Source organism: Aedes aegypti, chromosome 3, assembly GCF_002204515.2.
Source record: "Aedes aegypti strain LVP_AGWG chromosome 3, AaegL5.0 Primary Assembly, whole genome shotgun sequence".
Taxonomy (NCBI): domain Eukaryota; kingdom Metazoa; phylum Arthropoda; class Insecta; order Diptera; family Culicidae; genus Aedes; species Aedes aegypti.
Window position 1 is genome coordinate 80,143,863 of NC_035109.1, and position 23,156 is coordinate 80,167,018.

General features: G+C 35.5%; 1 protein-coding gene across 7 annotated transcripts in view; it reads left to right on the top strand.

Moving 5' to 3' along the window:
• The window catches only part of LOC5578022 (transcription factor mef2A), a 342,757-nt gene that overhangs the window by 130,418 nt on the left and 189,183 nt on the right, over positions 1-23,156 (top strand). For all 7 annotated transcript variants that reach the window (XM_021848872.1, XM_021848874.1, XM_021848873.1 and 4 more), the window contains one exon: positions 19,243-19,416. In XM_021848872.1, coding sequence (XP_021704564.1) covers positions 19,243-19,416 — 174 coding nt within the window. The remainder of the gene's footprint in view (positions 1-19,242; positions 19,417-23,156) is intronic.

Here is a 23,156-nt window from a genome sequence, read left to right on the forward strand (position 1 = left end):
TGTTCTATGCAGAAGTGTCCAAGTCAGGCCTGCCCAACCTTTTTGGCTCTTTTTACTTGAATGGTTGCCGCTTTCGTAATAATAGTCCGATCGATCTGAAATATTGGTACCTTAAATGAAAGCTTGGTAGTATATCTAATCGATCAATATATAAAAACTCAAAGTAACATCAAACTTTTCGTTACAGATGCTATTGGGTCAAAAAATTAGTCCAGCCCACGGGCCGGAATGATTTATGCCTTTGTACGCATCGCTAGCAAAGTGTTTAATATAACTTTGAATTTTTATACATGGATCGTTTTCATTTGAATTTCCGATCGGACTATTATTGCTATCGCGGCAACCATCTATGTCAAAAAAGAGCCAAAAAGGTTGGGCAGGCCTGGTCTAAGTTCTTAAAATCCCCCTTATTTTGACAAAAATGTCTAAACCTTGGTAGTTCGATATTTTGAAAATAAACAATTTAGGATAAGTATAATCTTCTACACAGTTTTTCATTTTCATCTAAGTGAACAAATTTGTAGATGCGTCTTCTAAAAATTCACCTTTCAAATATATATCAATTAGGAAATGTTGACGCATTTTTAATCCCAATATTTTTTGCCAGAGAAAATAATTTTGAAGATTTTGGATACATTGAAGGATAATAATTGGCCAAACTGTTAGATTCAGACACTAATAGAGAAAAAAAACTCAAATATTCGAAATTTGACTTTAACCTTAGTATAATATTTCCAAATGTCTGAAGGAGTGCTTCGAAAATCCCAAGCAAAACGGTTTGTTTTCGGGACGCCGGGAATTGGTTTTGTTTTTCGTTTCGCGCATTTGCCGGGCTGTGCTTCGGAGAGCCATTATTTAAGCTAGATGGTTCGTTTTCGGGACACCGAGAAGTTTTGCGGTTCGCGTTGTGTGAGTGCGAAAAGATATCCGTGTTAAGTCGAAGATGGATTACCAACTGGTGAGCTCGTTCCATGCTTATAATGACACATTTTTTCATGACAGCGTTTTTTATGTAATATTCAAACAAACTTTGTATGATTCGTCACTACAAGTGTCGGCATTATGCCTGTTTTATATAATTTCAATTAACATATATTTTCTCTCTTTAACATTACTAAAAACATCTTTTGAATGGTTCGACATTATGGATGTTGACGTATTTTTTGAATCTTCTACAAAAACATCTCGAGACAAAATGCAAAACTAGCTTTAAGTTTAAGTTGGATTTTTCCTCCTTATCCATGGATCGCATCACTGACCAATGGTGACTCCCAGATCTTTTCCTCCCTCACTAATCAATACCCTTCCCTTACATTTCGTCGAATGACATTTGGTCGAATGATGTTTGGTCGAATGACAATTGGTCGAAAATACATTCGGTCGAAAGGACATTTAGTCGAATGAACGTTTGGTCGAAATGCTTTGGACCATTTATTTTTACCCAATGACGTTTAGTTGAGGGGAAATTGGATTGAAAACTTATTTTTATGAGGGGCACAAATTCAAAGTGGTTGAGGTAACATTTTCGTTTGTGGGCTATGTTCATTTAAAAAAAAAAACACTGTTTTCATATTTTTTCAATAGTGGTTTTAGGTGATTCTTCCGTCCAATGAGAAAAATATTACAATTCGTAGAAGCTTGGCTCGTTTTTTTGGTTTCTTTATAGTTTGTATAGAGTGAAAAATTGCAGAAAATCTCCTTGATTCTATTTGGTACAAAATTCCAGTTTGCCGCATTCTCTGAAAGAAAAACAAGGTATTTACAGTACTGCCAATAATAAAGTACACAAAGGCTGATTTTCATACAATATGGTCAAGTTTGGAGACATCTTTGCTTTTAGAAAACCAATCTACCTGAAATTTGCATGTTGGAAATAACTTCAAATTAGACCTGTAAATAAATCATCAAATTCTATGCAGAAGTGTCCAAGTCAGGCCTGCCCAACCTTTTTGGCTCTTTTTTACTTGAATGGTTGCCGCTTTCGTAATAATAGTCCGATCGATCTGAAATATTGGTACCTTAAATGAAAGCTTGGTAGTATATTTAATCGATCAATATATAAAAACTCAAAGTAACATCAAACTTTTTGTTACAGATGCTATTGGGTCAAAATATTGGTCCGGCCTGCGGGCCGGATTGATTTATGCCTTTGTACGCATCGCTAGCAAAGAGTTTAATATAACTTTGAATTTTTATACATGGATCGATCAGATATAATACTAAGCTTTCATTTGAGTTTCTGATCGGACTATTATTGCTATCGCGGCAACCATCTATGTCAAAAAAGAGCCAAAAAGGTTGGGCAGGCCTGGTCTAAGTTCTTAAAATCCGCTAATTTTGACAAAAATGTCTAAACCTTGGTAGTTCGATATTTTGAAAATAAACAATTTAGGATAAGTATAATCTTCTACACAGTTTTTCATTTTCATCTAAGTGAACAAATTTGTAGATGCTTCTTCTAAAAATTCACCTTTCAAATATATATCAATTAGAAAATTTTGACGATTTTCTCAGTTTTTGAACTTTTGAATAAAATTCGGTTAATTTCCCATAAATCAAATTTTACGTTAAAATACAGTTCAAATTTCAAGTCAATAGGCTGTTATACAATTCCCTAAACTTGACCCCCAACTTGACCAGTACTGTATATTCTATGAATTATATGCTTAGCGTACTCTAAGCCTATAAATAATTCAAAGAAAACTTTATCAACTACGGCATACAAAATAGAAAAGTATTTGAAAATAACGACTTCTGTGTCACAAATCAATATACCCTTACACTCCAAGTTTCTGATAAAATTGCAGTTATATTTAAATTTTAAAGTTCTGAAGCCAATAAACTCTTTGAATTGAGCAGTTAAGTCTATTTTTCAAGATCCTTCAAAAATGGTCGGCGCATTTTTAATTCCAATATTTTTTGAAAACTAGCTAGAGAAAATAATTTTGAATATTTAGGCTTAACGTTCATAATTTTGTGTAATACATTCAAGGATACTAATTGGCCAAACTGTTAGATTCAGACATTAATGGAGAGAAAAAAAACTAAAATATTCCAAAGTTGACTTTAACCTTAGTAGGGTGACTTGTTGTATTTTCGGCAGCTTTGTTCTCTTCGTCTTGGGTGGTTTTCTTAAACATATTGGGCTCAAATTATGCACCAATACTTTCACCATATAAGTGCATCTTACTGCCGAATTTCAGAAGTTTTGGTCGATAAAAACCCCCCATGACGAAGAGAACAAATCGGCCGATAATACAGTCAACCCTCCATGAGTCGATATTGAAGGGACCATCGACTCATGGAAATATCGAGTCATGGAACAGCAGTGCTATGGAAAGCCGTTTGAGGGGACTATCTTAGTAACCATGAACATTGATTTTTAATATGGTTCCATGAGTCGATATCGAGTAATGGAACATCGACTCATGGAGGTTTAACTGTACGTAAGTTCCCCTATAATATTTCCAAATGTCTGAAGGAGTGCTTCGAAAAGCCCAAGCAAAACGGTTTGTTTTCGAGACGCCGGGAATTTGTTTTGTTTTTCGTTTCGCGCATTTGCTGGGCAGTGCTTCGGAGAGCCATTAGGGTAACCAATATATTTTAGACCCTTATATATTTTGGACCCCCTGGCCCATTTTCCTGCATATTTACCTGTTTAAATCGAAAGACCAACTCAATTCGCATGCTATTCCGCACTTGCATCTACCGTTTGTGCATAGAAAATGTGTTTATTTTATCTGAAATTAATTAAATTTAATCGGTTCTTCCATGCAACCGTTACCACACGTTACACACAGAAATTGAAGCCGTCAGAAATTTTTCAAATGTAAAAACTTTTTCAAATTTCTGAATTCAAAGCGTAGAATTTCTTCGGTTTTCCATAGTCAATCGATTGATTAGACTATGGGCAAGCATATTATACAACCAGCGTCGTGCACATTGCAGCCAAACGATAAAAATGCAGGGGTCCAAAATATATACTTTAAGGGTCCAAAATGTATTGGTGTGTCCAAAATAATGAAAAACAGTGCTTCATAATTCAATTAGTTTCGACGTTATTTGAATCCTACATAACCGTATGGGCATTTTTTATCTCGTAGAGGAAGTATTTCTCAACATTTTGGCATGTTATTTGACTTGGTTACGCTGTGCAATTAATTAATTGGGATAAAAAACTAAAATCATTTCCTTAGGGGGTCCAAAATACGACCGTTACCCTATTTAAGCTAGATGGTTCGTTTTCGGGACGCCGAGAAGTTTTAAGGTTCGCGTTGTGTGAGTGCGAAAAGATATCCGTGTTAAGTCGAATGTGGATTACCAACTGGTGAGCTCGTTCCATGCTTATAATGACACATTTTTTCATGACAGCGTTTTTTTATGTAATATTCAAACATACTTTGTATCACTACAAGTGTCGGCATTATGCCTGTTTTATATAGTTTCAACTAACATATATTTTCTCTTTTGAATGGTTCGACATTATTATGAATGTTGACGTATTTTTTAAATCTACTACCAAAAACCTCTCGAGACAAAATGCAAAACTAGCTTTAAGTTTAAGTTGGATTTTTCCTCCTTATCCATGGATCGCATCACTGACCAATGGTGGCTCTCAGATCTTTTCCTCCCTCACTAATCAATACCCTTCCCGTGGTGGAGATGCAGAGGGCTTTAGGACATTTCGTTGAATGACATTTGGTCGAATGACGTTTGGTCGAATGACAATTGGTCGAAAGTACATTTGGTCGAAAGGACATTTAGTCGAATGGACATTTGGTCGAAATGCTTTGGAGCAACTTATTTTCAAATGGTTTATTGATAGATCATTTGGTAAATTGATCATTGTTTTCTACGTTTTGCAATGTTGGTAAGATAACGTATTGTTTTGAATAACCTGAATCATTTACTGTTGTTGAATAAAAAATGGGACATTTTATGTAGTCTTATTTTCAAATTTCACAATAGTTTTTTTTTTACATTGACTGAAATATTTAGCTCTAGTGAATTTATTAATCTTTAAAAATATCATCAATCTTTGAAAAACTGCTCGACTAGTTATTTTATGACTCAACGATGTGAACATAATGTTATTATTTATTATTATTTTGAAATGTCATCGTTCTTTGTAATGAACTACTGATCTTCATCTGATAGAAGCATTCGGAGAGAGCGCTTTAGTAATAATGCGGTCATTTTTTTAAATTCCGGGTCTTGCAGCTTACGGACGTGGGTAAGATATTTGAATGCAGAAATCAGAATCAGAACGGCAGGAAAAATTAGCTTCAGGGAAAACCTTTATGGCGAAGTGAATGTTAGGTGTCGGTAACTTTACTTATGGCCAATTGGCTTATTGAGACTGCCAGCTTAATAACATTTCTCAAGCAAAAATGTGGCTTTGCTGAAAGTGTTGATGACCTCGGGTGAATAAGAGAAGCTTCGAATTATGAATTAAATGAAAATTGTGCTAATTCTATGGATCGGGTAAGGAAAGACGAGTTGACTGAGGCGACAAAAGTTAGCTTGCCTCCATTTATTATAGCTTATCTCGAAACTCAGAACATGCCTGAACGAAAAAAATGTTGGGAGAGCGTCCATCAAATAGAATAACAAAATTTTGCTAACCGCATACAGATTGTTAGTAAAATGGCTAGAAAGAATTCAATTATTCAATTGCTCTTGTATTAGCGACAAAATGCTACTCTTGACGATAGTCAGACTAAACGTAAAATCTGTTGCAACTAAACCTTTTCGACAAAATGTCCATTCGACGAAATGTACTTTCGTCTAGACGTCATTCGACTAAATGTCATTGGACCAAATGTCTTTCGACCAAATGTCATAGATTCGTAGCAACCATTGACATGTACAGTCAGTCCATGCTATACTATGCTTTGCTAGTATAATATTTCCAAATGTCTGAAGAGAATATATTGAAATGTTGAAGCACATTGTTTTTTGTTCTTATTTTGATTCCTGGGGGGGGGCTCTTAAACGGGGGACCTGGGGATATGTCCCCTTGGCACCCTCCAAATCCGGGCCTGGCCACCTGTAAATCTAAATATTTTTAGCTCAAACTTTGAGGTATCTCTTTTAACGTGATTTAAATTTGTAGGAGCACACGAATTTTTGGTTTTGAGAACTTTTGAAAAAAAAACGTACCCTAGTGTCGAGTATTAGCAGGACATGTCCTGATTTTGAAATTCTTTTTAAAGCGTACTGAATTATTTATCATATTTCAAGTTTTGTCCTGATTTTTCCCTGCTTGGCGAATACCTCGTAATGTCAAAGATATTTCGAATAAGGAAAAGCTAATCCTAATAAGTACCAAAACAAAACAGCAATAATGTTCAAATGGCGTTTATCCCGCAATCCATGTTGAGTTTTGCAATTTAGAAATCGACTTCATCCCCATAGAAAGTTTGGAATTCGTTTCAAACCGCACCACAACACCTTCAGGTTTAGTCAATGTTTGACGATTCTGGTGTTGTTTATAGACTCATTTGGGCTTATAATAAAGCACAAGCTATCATCTTTGGTGTTTTTCCACCGAATTCTATTGCTATCAGAATTAAAGAGCTCTGAAATACCAAGTCTCATTACAGTTAGTAGAAAACATAACACAGTTTTCTATCTGTGATTATTTTGCATTTTTTGCATTTCCAGTGAAAATTTTAGCCAAATTTCTCCCAACAACTTTGATTGTGTTTCTATGTTGTGTTTTTATGACATTGTAGTCTTCATGAATTTCTAGCGTGATGCTTAGCCAATTATCATGAGATCTCAACGGAAACTTAACGGAAGCTTCTTTGTGTAACCATGATTCAAAGAATCCAAGCGGAATTCCTTGCATGATCCCTCATAGTTCTCGGAAAAGATTTTGAGCGGATTTTAGTTTCTATGATATATACTTTTGACATTATTAGGCTGTTTTTGTACATTATTAGTAATTTTATAGAGAGAACTTATCTGGACACGAAGCAGATTTCTTTAAAAACATCGATAAATTGCTGGCAACATTGCTACAGGCTTACCTGCACTGAATAGATAAATGGATATTTAGCGACCCTCGGTAGATTCGTAAAGGATACCTGTTGGTAGATTCCTGGAGAGATGCTTGATGTAATTATAAGCGACAGTCTTGCAAAGAGGATTCCTACTGTGATTATTGGCAGACTTTAAGCAATAACTTTGAAAAAATGCTTGTCAGATACCTAGCAAAATCAATAGTCGAAACACACAAGTGTTTTCGGAAAGGGGAAAGGTTTTGGAATTTGCATAGAAAAATTGTGAAAATTGGAAAACGTCCTGATTTTGAATCCTAAGTACACAGCATTGAAGATGACCTTACTGTTGAGATCAAAATACGATGATCTGTAAAAAATAAATATTTGCAATTGGAAATAAATGGTACAGCGAAAAAATTGGTTTCTTATTTACTTAAAAAAAAAACATGTTTTGTAATTTGCCACGCGTGTGAATAAAAGTGAGTCCATGTGGTAATAGTCAAACTAGTTCTCTACGTTTTGATTGTCAGTACTTCGTTTCTACTCGGGAAATACGCATTTATTGTTGATCTGATATCTTTTCTTTATACAACAGAGACTATAAACTCTATCTAAAAAGCAGTATCTGCCGCATCAGTTGTTCAAGCACTTGCAGTTCAAATACTAATTCCGAAGAGTTAATCATCAATGATACACTCGAATCAACCCGATAACGATTCTCCTCCTACCCCCATCAAAAAACCGTTACCAAACTTGGTCACACAAATTGTCGATTTAAAAGATGCTTTATCGCGCTTTTAGTTTTCAAATAACCGGTATTGTACGGTCAAGCATCTTACCGAACGCGTGAAGGTGGATCACTACTCTGCTCGGGTTTGCTCTTTTTTAGTAGAGGCTATAACCATATGTGAGTTTGTATATCTATTTAATATGGATGGCAGCTCTAGTCGCTCTTTGTTAGCCGAACGCTATCATCATCATCAGCAGCACCGGAATGACTTCTTTCTCCATAGGAACATGAACGCGACTGTTCGTAGCTACGTGCTTTGCAGCTATCGTTGCGCTGTCATCGTAAATGGAATGCAAATTTATCCCTGCCCATCAATCCGATTGAAAGTAACACTTTTATGGTCGATCTGAATGCTACGCGGTTGACCACCGTGGAGCGGAGATGTGTTATTTGTGCGGGTGTGGTTTCAATCGAACCCGACTCAGGGCTGTTAGCAAGCCTCGTTTTAGAGACTTTGTCTCTATTTTTATGGGAAGGTCTATAAGTCTCTATTTTAACATAATTGGTTTCTTAAATCACTTTTCTTTCTTATTTTGCACTGGTTTGTTCTTCTTTTCCTTCTCAGATTCCTCGAGGGAATTCTTCTAGAGAAGAAGAAAGAAGAAATTTCGCGATAGATTCTCCTAACAATTTTACAAAGGCTTCTAAGAGGATTTTATCCAAAATTTGCTTCAGCAAACCATTGGGCACTCCAACGCTACTACATCCAGTAATTTCCTCAGGAATTTCTGAAAAAAATCCCACGAACTATCCCAGGTTTTTATTCTAGGTTTTATACCACTAACTACTATCAATTTCTCCAATCAAAAGTCTTTCAGAATTGCACAAAAAATATCTCCGAGTTTTGAAGAAAATTCGCTTAGGGATTTTTCTAAAAAACACTACAAAAGTTTCTCCGTTATTCTTCCAGGCATAAAACCATTTATATGGGATATAGAATTCTTATCCTCTAATCGCTTTTTTTTGTGTTCTCTTATTTCGTATTTGGCGTCTTTTAGGTCTCTTTTATCAGACAAGATGTCTCCAAAGTTGCCATTTCCACGACCCTCGGTCGCCACCAGCCCTGGCTGTCTTTTGAGGAAAAACTTTCGATTTCTTAACTGGAAATTTGTGCAAATTTTTCCCTAACTGGTTTTATCACATCGCAATCGGTAAGTGTAGAACTAGCCCTCGTGTGTTAAAATACACTCAAATAAAGTTTAAAAAAAAAAAAAAAAAAACATCGCAATCGGCAGTGGCGACGGCGTGTCGTAGTCCGACCTTGACGTTTGGCAGTTTTGAAGTTTGTGCACAAGTTGTAAGTAGCGGCCCCGCATGAACGGCGCACAATTTGCATTTCAAATGAGGCGTACCCAACTCCGATGTTTTCCGTTGCTGAAAACCAAACATACAATGCAAACACACTAGACAAGAATTTGCCTGTATAGCGATCTCGAGAACGTCGTGCCAGTTAGCGCAAAGAACCTCGATTTCGCTTTTAGTTGGGGAGACGGTTGTCGTTTCGATTGTGATGGGCTAGAATTCTAAATGGCGCTGTTTTGCAGTATTGCAGGGCTGGTAGCAGTCTCTTTTTAGGGACTTGGTTACTATTTCTTTGAAACTTCTCATCGTAATAGGCGTTTGGTATCATATGAACCTGTCATGGAACGGCCTACTTTCCTGCCCCCTTTATGCAGTTTCGTATTAGTCATTATGCAGCTTAAGTCAGTTGCGTAATGACTATCATCGAACGCATTTTCATTACGCAACTGTTTTGAGTTATGTAACACTGCGAAACACGTTTTTGTTTCAAGTACCAAAACACCGCTATTTACTTAAGTAAGGGTTGCTGAATTCATTGCCGTTTTCAAAAATATCAGCACGTCTAGTTTTTGAGATATTTTTGGCTGTTTTAAATGCAAAATTTGACTATTTCAGCCAACTTGCATGCAAGCTTGGCTTCTTGTATAGAAATTTATTTGCTTTATTTATGTGGCAAATTCAAACCTCATGTGTGTTCAATACTTATTCACAAAGTTCATTCAGTTCAGTTTAGAAAAATATTGTATTTTGCCATATAATAGAAACGAGGAATTTTGTATGGAAACTGCAAGAATGTTGAAAAAGATTCAATCTAAACTTAATTGTGCAATTTCAACCAAATTATATCTGAAATGAAAGTTGAAGTTCTATGCATTGCATTTTAGATCACAAAAACTATGAATAACACATTGAATTTCATGTAAACATCAGTGAAAATAGTGGTAATTCAACTTTGGCGACCTGTAGGTAAAATTTTCTGAGAACCCCTAATCTACTAGAGACACATAATTTGAACCTTGACACACGAAAAGTGTTATTTTCGTTACGCTGTGTTATTGATCTCTTTTTTTAAACATGACGTCTCGTTAAGTTCCTATCTTGAAAACACTTACTCGCTACTAGCCCTGCTATTGGTGGTACCACTGACAATTGCACTTGGCCCTATCCTTCCAATAGGGCTCTGACGAAATGCTAAGAACAATCCCCCTGGAGTGGCCCCACAGATCGTGATGCAAAAGCTTGTAGATTATGCACTTTGCACCGGCAAATCATTTATTGTTGCAATTCTCGGAGGCGCGCTCGAGCTTCGAAATATCATTCGTCATAGTTGGTTCTATCTAGCGGAGCCGATTGGCAATTGATTCGAAGACGAAGACGGAATCAACAAATGTCAAACCTCTTAGAGGAGAGCTTGGAGCTGGACGACCTTAGCGAGTGGCAAAAATTCCAACTCAATACAGTAGCTGATGATGTTCCTAAATAGGTTCTGTCTTCGCACGTACCGCTTCAGCGGGTTCGACTGACGGCAGATTCGATGCAAAAACATATTTCTTTGGGACCAGTGAACGAGTAATACGTGTAGGCTATAATCTTTAGCAGAAGGCTTTTTCGCCCCTGGACACAAATGCAATTGTGCCCCACCTCTTTCTCCAACAGAATCAACGTCCACTCGGACCTTGTCTGCTGGAAGAGATCGAAGTTCCAATAATGGTAGGAGAACGTATGCTCATGTGAGAATAGGGTGGCTGCAAAAAGTTTGAAAATACCATCATCCATATCTGCTTTAAATCCTTATGATGAAAATCTATGTATTTCAAATTTTCAGCTATTATGGTGAGGATTTATAGGTGACCCATAGAATAGGCAGCGTCCATTTATTACGTAACGCTAGAATTGGAAATTTTTGACCATTTTAATTTGTGGATGCCGCCATATGAAGGTTTTTTTTATGAATATTTATATGAAGATTCTAAAATAACACTGCTAACCAGTGCTGTTAAATATCAACATTTTGGAAAATTTAAAATGCTTATGGCATCCTTCCATGCGAAATATCGCATCAGCGATTATGAAGCGATGATATGAATTATCGAACATTATTTATAAAAGTTTTAATAAAGAAAGTAGTGGAAGTAACAATCCTTGTTATGATTTTTGCTAAAATTTACTAAGCTAAATAATAGAAAACAAATTGATGAATATTTCTTCCACCATCCGCCAGATGGTAATTTCTCTCTTGAGTATCTTTATTTTATTACGATTTGAACAATAATTTTTCATTAGTAGTTTCCATATAAACCTAGATTATCTTTGGATTATCTTGAAATAGCCAGCAAAAATACTTTAAATTTCACAGATATGGGAGATAGAGACATGAGAGATTTGATTTTCAAACATTTTTGTCATTTGAACCACCCTAATGTGAGAGTTTGTGTAGGTGGAACCAGGCGTTGGATATGGTCTTGCACCATATGGTCAATTTCAACGTGACTCAGATAAACTCAGTGTCTACGGTAACGACACGTCGTTGATTCGACCGGGCATATTTTTGCATATCGATAAATTAAAATTTATTTTTACTCGCCCCGTCGAATGGTTATTGCGACCGGTAACGACGACGATGGTCGTTGGTGAAGTGGTTCAATTTATTGAAAGTTTGCTGATGGTTATGGTGGGACGCTATTCGTCTACAGATGGGAACGTAGTTAAGGTCCCTTCAGAATACGGCTAGTGCTTTCTCCATGATTTCAGTATCAAATATTCAAGCTACTGATAATGAAGCAATATTTTTTAAGAAGACCGAAGCTGTCCTTTTGTGGGATTAAGGTTGAAAGTGTGTGTGGATAGCTCATATTATTCTACGGTTTTTGATTAGAAAAAAGCAACATTTCAGAATTTGTCAGACTTTGATAACTGATTCGAAAAATTTTCATCTAGCTTGAGCCCCAGTTACTCAACTTTATCTGACCAATTTATTGGAACCCCATCATGACAACATGACTACTTGAAGGTTTCGAATAAAGAGCTTTTGGTTAATGTGGTAATATTATTAGTTCAGTTTTGACAGCATTACAGGAAATCTTCTATTTTTGCAAGTGTGAAAAAAAAAATCATTTTTTTGCAATCTACTACAGATGACACGCAGGCTTCGTCCTTTGGCGCAGAGGCCTGTGTCATCCGCAAACAAAGATTTTTGACATCCCTGAGGTAAGCCAGGTAAGAAATGCTACCTTGAGGAACACCAGCTCTTACAGGAAGTCTTTCAAACTTGGATTTCTGATAATTCACCTGAAGTGTACGATTTGACAGCTAACTTTAGATTATACTAGCAATGTATGTTGGGAAATTAAAGTTTTTTAATTTTACAATCAAGCTTTCATGCCAAGCACTGTCGAATGCTTTTTCTATGTCTAGAAGAGCAAGACCAGTAGAATAGCCTTCAGATTTGTTGGAACGTATCATATTTGTTACACGTAAATATTGGTGAGTGGTCGAATGTCCATGGCGGAATCCGAATTGTTCATTGACAAAAATTAAATTTGCATTGATGTGCACCATCATTCTGTTCAAAATGACCTTTTCAAAAAGTTTACTGATGGAGGAAAGCAAACTGATTGGCTGATAGCTAGAAATACTTCAAAGTCAATCCATGCAATTTAGTCCACTTGTCTCAAATAGATTGTAAATTTGAACATTTAAAACTTTTTGGTATATGGTCTTATGATATACGGACATTCGGCATATATACGGATCCTATTCTTGGTACTTTTGACTCACTTCGCCAGTGGGGTTGTTTGAAAGCTAATTAGCTCATCTTTGGCCACAATGTGCGTCGTATTGAAATGCTTCTTGTTGCAAAGTTTTAGACGATTCGGCCGAGAAAATCCCCCATGTCAAAGTGAATCATGGAAGTGCCCAAGTAGCACTGCACCCTTTTTCTTGACCGAATACATTTTTGGCCTGAGAACTTAACGATGCAAATTAGTGCGAAACTACTCGAAAAAAATACCTTTTAGTAAAGGAAGAAATGAATGAAATATTATCAGCTTAGTGCTAGTCATTATATCGATACTATAAATCGAATAGTACTACTAGAAATATAAAGCTCATTACTTAAAACGCTTACAAATTTTAGGACCCCTACATTGTTGTAACACTAAAATTTATTTAAATTGCGATAACTTTTTGATTTTTCGATATTTTATCACAAGTTCTCAAAAAACTCTTCTATCTTTGGAATCCTTGTTGAATTTGATCATTGGTCACTCGGGTTTGAAGATATTTCACTCCCAACATAAAATTTTTTGGCCGCCGTTTTCTTTTCAGTCAGTTTATCAAAAAATAAAACATGGGCCATACAATGTTAGTTAAGGCGGAGTTTCACTAAAAAAAACCGATACATCAATTAATTTCATTTGTTCCTAAAAGACTAAGTTATTTAGTATTTCTATTAAATTACGGTTTTTAGAACAAAATCATAGAATCTTAAGTGTTGACATTGATGTAAATCTATTCAACCATTTTCAGAACAAAAACTATATTATTTTCCGAACAACATGAATAAGCTAACATAATAAAATAAAGTCATTTCATACCTCCAAGTGGTTTATGATGATATGTAAACCCTTTTAGGCATGCACACTAAGAATAAATAATTGACGTTAATTTGATGGTTAGCAAAATACTCGAAATGAAATGGCGTTAATTTGATGATATTTAAACTTAGGGGTGGTCCATTAATTACGTAAGGGTTTATGGGGGGAGGGGGGGTTGAAGATTTCTTACGCGCCATACAAATTATTTTTGGTTTTCAAGTAGAAACAATTATTATAAATTTCAATGTTCAATGGTAAAAGCTATTGTATAACAACCACCTTCATGGTAAAGAATCAAATTATTGTGCGATAACTGGCAACACTGTTGACAGTATTAATTTAATTGTTTGTATGATTTTAGCTTTGGCAAGTATGTTCAAAATGTAAAGTTAGAAGAATTTGATGTTATTTTTTGTTCGTGCTTTTGTTTCTGAACCTTTTTAATAACTTAATCCCCAAGTGAATCATAAAACCTATTGCTTTCATAAATAGGATAGGTCAGTGGTTCCCAAACTACTCAGGGTGGCAACTTTCAACGAGTTTCTGATATGCCCGCCGCCCTTAAAAAAATAAAAGTTAATACAACTGAAAATATGTCAAGATTACATCAGATTTTTATAAATGTAATTTTTATGACGTGTGCAGATTGAATCTAGCTTAAAATAAAATATTCACAAAACATGACAAGTATTCACTAAAAATCAACCAAATTAAGTGTTCGTTATTTCTCGCCGGAAGTAAATCGTTTGACCTACTCATAAATAACCTAAGAAATTTAACAAAACTCGTTATCATACAGCTGCAAAATCTAGCCAGGATTCCTTCAAATATTTTGTTTGGAATCTTTTTAAGATCATGTTTGAAATCTTCCAAGTTCCCTACAAAAAACTTGCAAAGAACCTACGAGTAAAAAATCCGATTAAATACTTCCTGTAAACCACCAAAAACCATGTCAGAAATCCATCAAGAATTAAGGATTGTTAAGGATGTGTGTTAAGGATATCGCCAGAAATATTCCGTCACCGACGTGGCATGAGACATTCATCAATGATTCAATACTTAGGTAGCATTTATTTCGTGACCATATCCTATAGGGTGTCCCAGAAAGTATGGGCACGACTTAACCATACTGCCATTTCGAGAGCAGTGCAGATAAAAATCTGATTTTCACACATTCTATTCTTGCACTTATCAAGAGCAGATTTTGATTTATAAGCGATTTTTTTCTCTACATGTTTGTATATTGTGTTACATTTTTAGATGCTCCTCTCATCAGTTTTGCACAAATCGCGTTATATCTGAGCAACTTTGTTGTACGAAATTTGTGTTAGGTCATAAAGTACGTACAATAAAAATGTCTAAAAAAATATCATTGCCGATACGATAAATGATCAGACTATCACTTATCTTATTAATATTATAGATTTAGGCGTATAACATTTCAACAGAAACAAAAAATCTGGTTTCATTTTTTGTCAATTTAAAAAAAGGGTCAAAACCAAGTACTTTTATATCCGTAAAAACATAAAAAATGTTGCCTATTCCAAAATATAGATGTTTGGCATAAGCAAACTTGAAATGAATGATTCTTATTTATATTGCAAACACTTGAAAAGCTATGATTTCGTGAAGTTATCCTATGTGGAGAGTATAGGGTTTCAGTGCTAGAAATGGACCCCTTAGTAGCTGAGTTTTATTCTCCACGCTTTTCCGTAATGATATCATAGATGGACAATCGTTTTGTGCAGCCTATCAACAAGTTTCATGTCTTTACTTTATAGTGCGCCTTGAAAACATACAAAAGCATTCCATTTAATGTTGACAAATTTGACGTATCCTTATCCGGCGCGCTGCTGACATGCCTATTATGGACCTGGAATTGATAATTATGGACCCTCTTGTGTGGTTTCATTTATAAAATTGTCCACATATCTGTATTTATGCACTTCAGACCCAACAATGCATTCGAAGTTCCCCTTGTGTGTCTTTATATGACTGAGGTTGCTTTTAGTGTTAATGTTATGTTTTTCTGAAGGGGGTCCATAATACGCAAAGGGTCCATAACCGGCATCGACTCCCTAACTAGCGATTTTTTAGAATTTTATTTTTTTGCAAATGTTTCCTAGCAAAACCAAATAAAATTTTAAACAAAAAATCTTGTGGAACATCTTAGATGCAATGTACTCGAACCCACCACATCGAAGGATTTAGATAAAAACATTCATTTCTAACAACTACCGAAAAGCTAAACATTACATATAATTTGCAATTGGATTAGATGGACAAATTGATGTGAAGATTTGCGAAAAAGTTACACGTCTTCTCAGTGAGAATCGAACTCACGACTACCACTGTAGTGTGCTATTCCTATACCTAAAAAACAATGCGCTCTCGGGCTAGGCATTGGAGATATATATATATATATATATATATATATATATATATATATATATATATATATATATATATATATATATATATATATATATATATATATATATATATATATATATATATATATATATATATATATATATATATATATATATATATATATATATATATATATATATATATATATATATATATATATATATATAGAAAGCGTTGTGTTTGAATGGGCATCTAATTCATCCGAAAGAGGTGCACTTTGCGAAAAAGGACCACGTGATTATTGAGCTGAAATCGAATTCAGGTTAACTTCTGCGATCATGAGTCCTCTCATGGCGTAGTGGTAACGCGCCACAACTAGAGATCGGGGAGTCGTGAGTTCGATTCTCACTGAGAAGACGTGTAACTTTTTCGCAAATCTTCACATCAATTTGTCCATCTAATCCAATTGCAAATTATATGTAATGTTTAGCTTTTCGGTAGTTGTTAAACTTCCACTCGGCTGGTTAGCCGTAAACCACGATTCATTATTAAAAACAAGTATTCATTTCTAGTTAAGTTCCAACAAATCACAAAAGTAGAGTATGTGCTGGCTAGATAAGAAATGAACTACTAAAATAAAAAAATCAATGTAAAAGGTAATATTACTGAACAAAGTGTTCACAAGCAGTATTAAAATGCCTCAAGGAAAAATACAATAATATCAAAATATTTATTTGTATGAAAAAATATTGTGATCCTTGTTATCAAAGCCGTGCCCATACTTTCTGGGACACCCTATACATCCAGGTACAGGTTATAGCCATCATTTGAAATGCTTAGGATGACAACATCCATCTCATTCGCGAAGCATACAAATTGAATGGAACTGTTGAAAATCGTTCCTCGGCTGCTACAGCCGGTTCTCCGCATATCCCTTTCTGATGCAGTCTCATGCGAGATAAAAACGAATTGGAATATTCGCCTGCAATCTTCACACAGCTTTGCACAACCCCTTTCGGGACTGATTGTACCCCGTTTGGCCTAAAGTCGTTTGGCATAAAGCCGTTTGGCATAAAGTCGTGATTTTGAATGGAAGAGATTTGTGAGTGATTTTAAATGAAAATCGGCACATTTCGAGGTTTTACTGAGATCAACACCAACGAGCCCGTACCAAAAATTTTTGGCAGGTACTCTACAAACGTCGTAAGATTCGTTGGATGTCAAATATTGTTGTGGCTTTGAAAATTAAAACCAAATAAAACTCGTGACGGGTCTGGCGGAAGTTGATTTCGGAATTAAGATTTTTTCTACATCCCAGAAGATAAGAGTATCTTTGAGCTTGTTGTGATAAACATATTTGAAAATAGTAAATTGGCAAAGAAAATTCGCAGTTAATACTAAAGGGAACGATCATAGAAGGGAAACGATTCACTATTTATTTTAATTTTGGAAGTGTAAATCAAAAACACTGATTATTATCGAAAGAAGGGAAAATTTGTGCTTGAAATAATTTTTTTTTTCCAGCATATCTCGATAGAAAATCATGTGTGTGTGCGTGTGTGTGTAATAAAAAATATATTAGTAGGTTCTAAAGTAATGATCAATCTAACAACACGGGTTGCAAGAATTGATAAAACAATAAAATAATAAAATGTTTAACATCTAGCTTTACCAAATTCTATCTTATATCAGTAAAATCTAAAGTGAAGCATATTTTTAAAAGCATGCAAAATTTATTATTAAAACAATAGAAGATTGGATTTGATGCTAAAAATCATTGCGGCATAATAAAACGGATAATCATTAGCCAACACGGTTACATGAGAAATTTAGATTCTCGCTCAAGTTCACTTTTTGGATTGCATTTAGGTCTTATTACAACTGTACAAAATTTCAGCCCGATCGGTGAAACTATATTTTAGCGCCAGCCGTTCAAAATTTGTATGGGAAAACTTACTTTTGCAAAGAAAAATCGCCATAGGTCGCCCATTGTCCTCTATAATAATTCTGAACATAGATCTCGATAGGTATTTCTACGAGGAACAACATTGCCGAAGACCGCAAAGCAATCCGATGCTTGTAAAAAATCAATAGAAAAAATCAATAGAAACGTGAAAATGAATGTCATCTTAATAAATTCCTGTCAAATGACGTTACAATGCTTTTTTTGTTCGAATTAGTGTGAAATAATGTATACATATTTTTCATAATATTTTAGTAAAATAAAGATTGTTTTTATATTAAAACTTTCAAGATATGTTGCATAGTACTAATTACAAGAATGATAGTGATTTCCTTCTTACTTTACATTAGCACAACACATTTGTTTTGAGAATAAATTTTTTTCACTGTCGATCCACTTACCTTACTTACATGGTGGGGCAAGTGGATCATTTGGCGCAAATTTTCAAGTACCTCATACTCAATGCATCAGGAAAATCGAAACAAATGACGATTTGAAGTATATTAGTTCCTCATTTATTATGCACAGAAAAAATACAATTACATTATTCATATAAGCTGTATATAAATATGAAGTTAACTAGTGATTTTCTGTATCCACTTATCCCCACGGTACTTATAATTTTTATCAGCAGGTTTATTGCTTTTTAGCTGATAAATGGATTCTTAAACTCTCAAAATGGTTGCTGGTTAATTGCCATCATACACAGTACTGACATTGCCTTGACCTCATTGCCTGCGCTCTCAGTATCATTCAGGTGTCCATCTAAGTACTGCTTCCACCTTTCAATTACATTACTTTAGTCTGTCACGATGTTTCCATTCTTATCGATGACTGTACTAAGAAAAATTTGTTTCAAGCTTAAACGAAAATATCGTTCTAAAATTGGTTTATCAATATGGAAAAACTTCAGATTTCGCGTTCCTACTATCAGTCATAACGATCCCTTTAGGAGTCCGCATACCACCGGTTGAAAACTTTTGGTTAGATGTAGTTTCGTTGTGCATAGATTTCTTTCAACTTTAGATAAATTATTGTAAAGCAATAGGGGAAAAGCACTAATTTTCGACGCACAAGAATTCTGTGCTAATTTTCGGATTTTCATACAAAGTAGGCCAAAATTGTATGAATGGGTCGAAAATTGGTGCTTTTACCCTATATGAATTAATATATACTAATGTGATGTTATTGTTCTCTTCTCATTTTTTGCAGCCCGGCGAGTCCGGTTTCGTGGTGCTGGGCGACCTCACGCTCGAAACCTCGACCGATCCGGACGATTCGTGGGCCATGGGACCCCCGTCGCCGTGCGATGTCGAGTTTGCCAACGCTAACATTGTGATCAACGGTAAATCCAGTATGAGAAACAAGACTTCTAGGGATAGCAAGGTAAGTGTGCCACAGCCAAATCATTTCCCTCTCTGTCTGTGTTCAACTATTATGGGCGGGCGGAAGTTGTTTGACTTAACAAACGGTGCCATTCACGATTTGAAACGCAATCTAAAAGTTAAACAAAACCTAAACGAGTAATTTTGCGATTTCGCAATAGATCTGAACGGGCTTGGCTATGAAGCAACCAAATTGAACCGATGAAAGTAGTTCATTTCCTTGCAAGCACACTCAATGTAAAGACCGACACGGTGGATGATTGCCATCAATCTTGATAGTTTGCAAGCTTGCTTTCCCTTCGAACTTTTGGTCGGAGAGTCCAAACTGAACCGAGTGCCAACAATGGTTAAACGTTAGAATTGCTTGCAAATTGTCCTGCTCTTTGTGTGCGTTTCTCTATTTCCATTTGCCCGTCCACCCTCGGGTCAGTTTTTCTTGGTTCAAGATAGGTATCTTAAGGTGAAACAGCTTAGAATCTAACTTAAATAGTTTACCGAAACATTACAAACACAAAATTTCATGAAAAAAGAGTAATCAACAATGTATTTTCATTTATCTAAGCTTTGTGCACTAACTGAAAGCTTGAAATAAGAAGATCAGTTACGTTGATTCACTGTTTCCCACATTAGTGAGTAAAGGCACAAGTCGGCTATTGTGACGGCCATCTTTGGATTCCAAGATATTTCACCTTAAGCTCGAAAGACATGGTCGGAGTTGGTTTCGATTTTCACCTCTATCTTAGTGGCGGCGAAGCTTCACAACCAGTTTATCCCAATCGAATAAACGGGTTTCGATGAGTCGGCGATGGGGATGATGGAGATGACTCTGCTCCAGTTGCAAAAGAGAGAAGCATTTTTCAATCTGTCCGGTGTCGCCAAACAGGAAACCCGAGTAAAAAATACTACCGTAATAAAGTGTCAAAAATACACAGATTTGTTTTGATTAAGGAAGTTTTTAAACTACCTAAAGCAAAACAAGCCATTTAAAACTTGGATCCAAACTCAAAAGAGATCCGAAATATTTCATATATTGTAATGACCGCCTAGATGTAGCATATGGTGGAGTTTCTATCATCATTAATAGGGGCAAAACAAACTTTTGTTATTTAAAACCAATTTTTTGAAGCTTTGGGTGTTTCTTTTTATACTCAGCTTGGTAAATATAGTTTCATAGCTGCTTATATGACTTTTAGTCCACTGGACAGTAAGATCATTTGCTTCAAGCTGACTTGCGGATATTACCTCACAATAAGACAATTTTGACGATGGTTACTACAAAGTCGAACCTCAAAAATGTTTTGTTTGCGGATAACACAGGCCTCTCCGCCAAAGAACAAAGCATGCGTGTCATCTGTATTAGATTATAATTAATGATACTAATAAAAAAGAGAAAGATACACCGAATGGAATAAAATCAACTTGGTTATGGATGACCATATATGTCCATCATAATATGCATTAGATAACATTTTTGCTCGGGCATCCAATTCGCTCCGATAGGTGCAATTGACGATGCTCGCCTCACCTTCAGAGCTGTAGCCAACGACACCGAGACCGAACGCCACCTCATCAAGATGTCATCAGCAGATTTATGCAGGTCTCTTCGTCCGGAGTTGTCTGATTTACGACTACTTTGCCCTAGAAGACCAACGTTTCGTTTCGTCGTCGTCGTTGTCGTCTTCGTTGCCACTATCGGGTGATATGGGGTCGACCGACATCATCATCATCAGCTTCGGGACTATCATGTTATGCAGTGATAACTCCTAAGCTCCGAAGATGTTTGCACTGTTGCTGATCTGGTTTGTTCACTTGTTTAAGCTATCGACGGAAGACAAGAAGATGCTCTCATAGTCTTCGGTTGTTCGAAGTTATTCAATTAAGATGAAAAATGTTTGATTGCATAGTCGCAACTTTCAAAGTTGGTCCAGTTCCACAGTGGCCCAGAGCTGACCTGCTTGTGTAGATATCAAAGAAACGCTCTTCAATCATCTTTCACCACTCAATGTGTCACAAATGTTCCTTGGTAGCCTTCATTTGCGCATTTTTGGGCCAAGATATGAAAACAAATTTCTATGAATTTTCGATTTAAGTGAGATTTGTATATTTGGCCAACATTTGTATGGAGTGATGCCACTGCGACCTCGGTGGCTGAGGGGAGGGGCTGCCCGGACTTGTGCAATCCGATTATCACACCCGGAGGATACTCCCCGTGGTGGGCGAGGTGAGGAATCTTGGTGCGAGGTGGAGAAAGTTTGCCAAGAGAAGAAGAGGACGGTGTGATCATCTTCTACTGTTGGCGAACGAGTTGGCTGCTAGTGCAACGAATCTATGACATTTGGTCGAAAGACATTTGGTCGAATGACATTTAGTCGAATGACGTTTGGTCGAAAGTACATTTGGTCGAACGGACATTTCGTCGAATGGACATTTGGTCGAAAAGGTTTCGTTGCAATACAAAGCATATGATATTTGGTCGAACCGACATTTCGTGGAAAAGATAGTGGTCGAATCTAAATAGTATGAAAACGAAGGTTTACGTTTAGTCTGACTATCGTCGAGAGTAGCATTTTGTCGCTAATACAAGAGTGATCAATTAATTGAAAATGTATTAGCCATTTTACCAACAATCTATATGCGATAAGCAAAATTTTGTTATTCAATTTGATGGACGCTCTTCCAATATATTGATTAACCTCTTGTGTTTTTTTGACGTTTCATGCTGCTTTCGTTTCGTGCATATTAGATTCAAGATAAGCTGATCTTAAGGACTGTTCATTTTATAAAGTGGACACCTTGTTTATGCTATATCTTTTTTATTTATTGATGAAATCGTAAACGGTTTTCTGTGTATCGTTCAACTATTATTCTACAATGTTATGAAAATACAGAAACTTACAAAATGCTTTCGGTTGAAGAACTAAATAGTTTTTGCAAAAACTCCTAAGAAAAACTGTTCGTCAAGTTTAAGCATTATTTTTCGCATGAAAAAAATCCTAAATTTAATGAACAAATTGTATGTTGGTATCCTTTACTATTCAACTTAAGGTAGAGCTTTTAAAAACATCAATAATATTCCATCAGTTCCTGACGCTGAGTCACTTTAGTGATCTATTACTTATGGTCAAATTTGCTGATACACCATCTTTTTACTACCAGCAAAAAAGTAAAGTAATAAGCGTGTTCAAAACTGATTTAGATTACTAAAGAAACTATATATGTATAAAAAAAAGCAAAATCTTGAGTTTTAACCGCATTCTTGGGTACCAAATTTACTCTTTATGGTCGTTTTATTGAAAAATCCCATACTTTTAAAATTATATACGCATGTTTATCGATCTAGAGCAAACTGTAAGCGTTTTTCTCAAAATATTTAGATAGGTAGTCTCAGAATAACACATTCTGAAAATAATACATGCAAAATAAATTTGATTTAGTTCAAGCAGTGTTCCCAATCTTGATGATTGTCATTGTGCTTTGAGTGGTCTTCTGAAAATAAATTATTTGTTTTTCTATTGTGCTTAAAATATGACGTGGGGACTAAATCAGCAACTCTATGAAGGCGTAAGTTATTTTTATTATAAATACTATTTTATTACTTCCGTCTGGAAGTACTTTAAACCTTAAAATTCTACTCATATCAGTTCCATTTAAATTTAAGATATTTTTCTTTAAAAAAAATTAATAAAAAATGATTTTATGATATCTGCAAAATTGCTTCTCCAAAAATAACTTGATATTTTT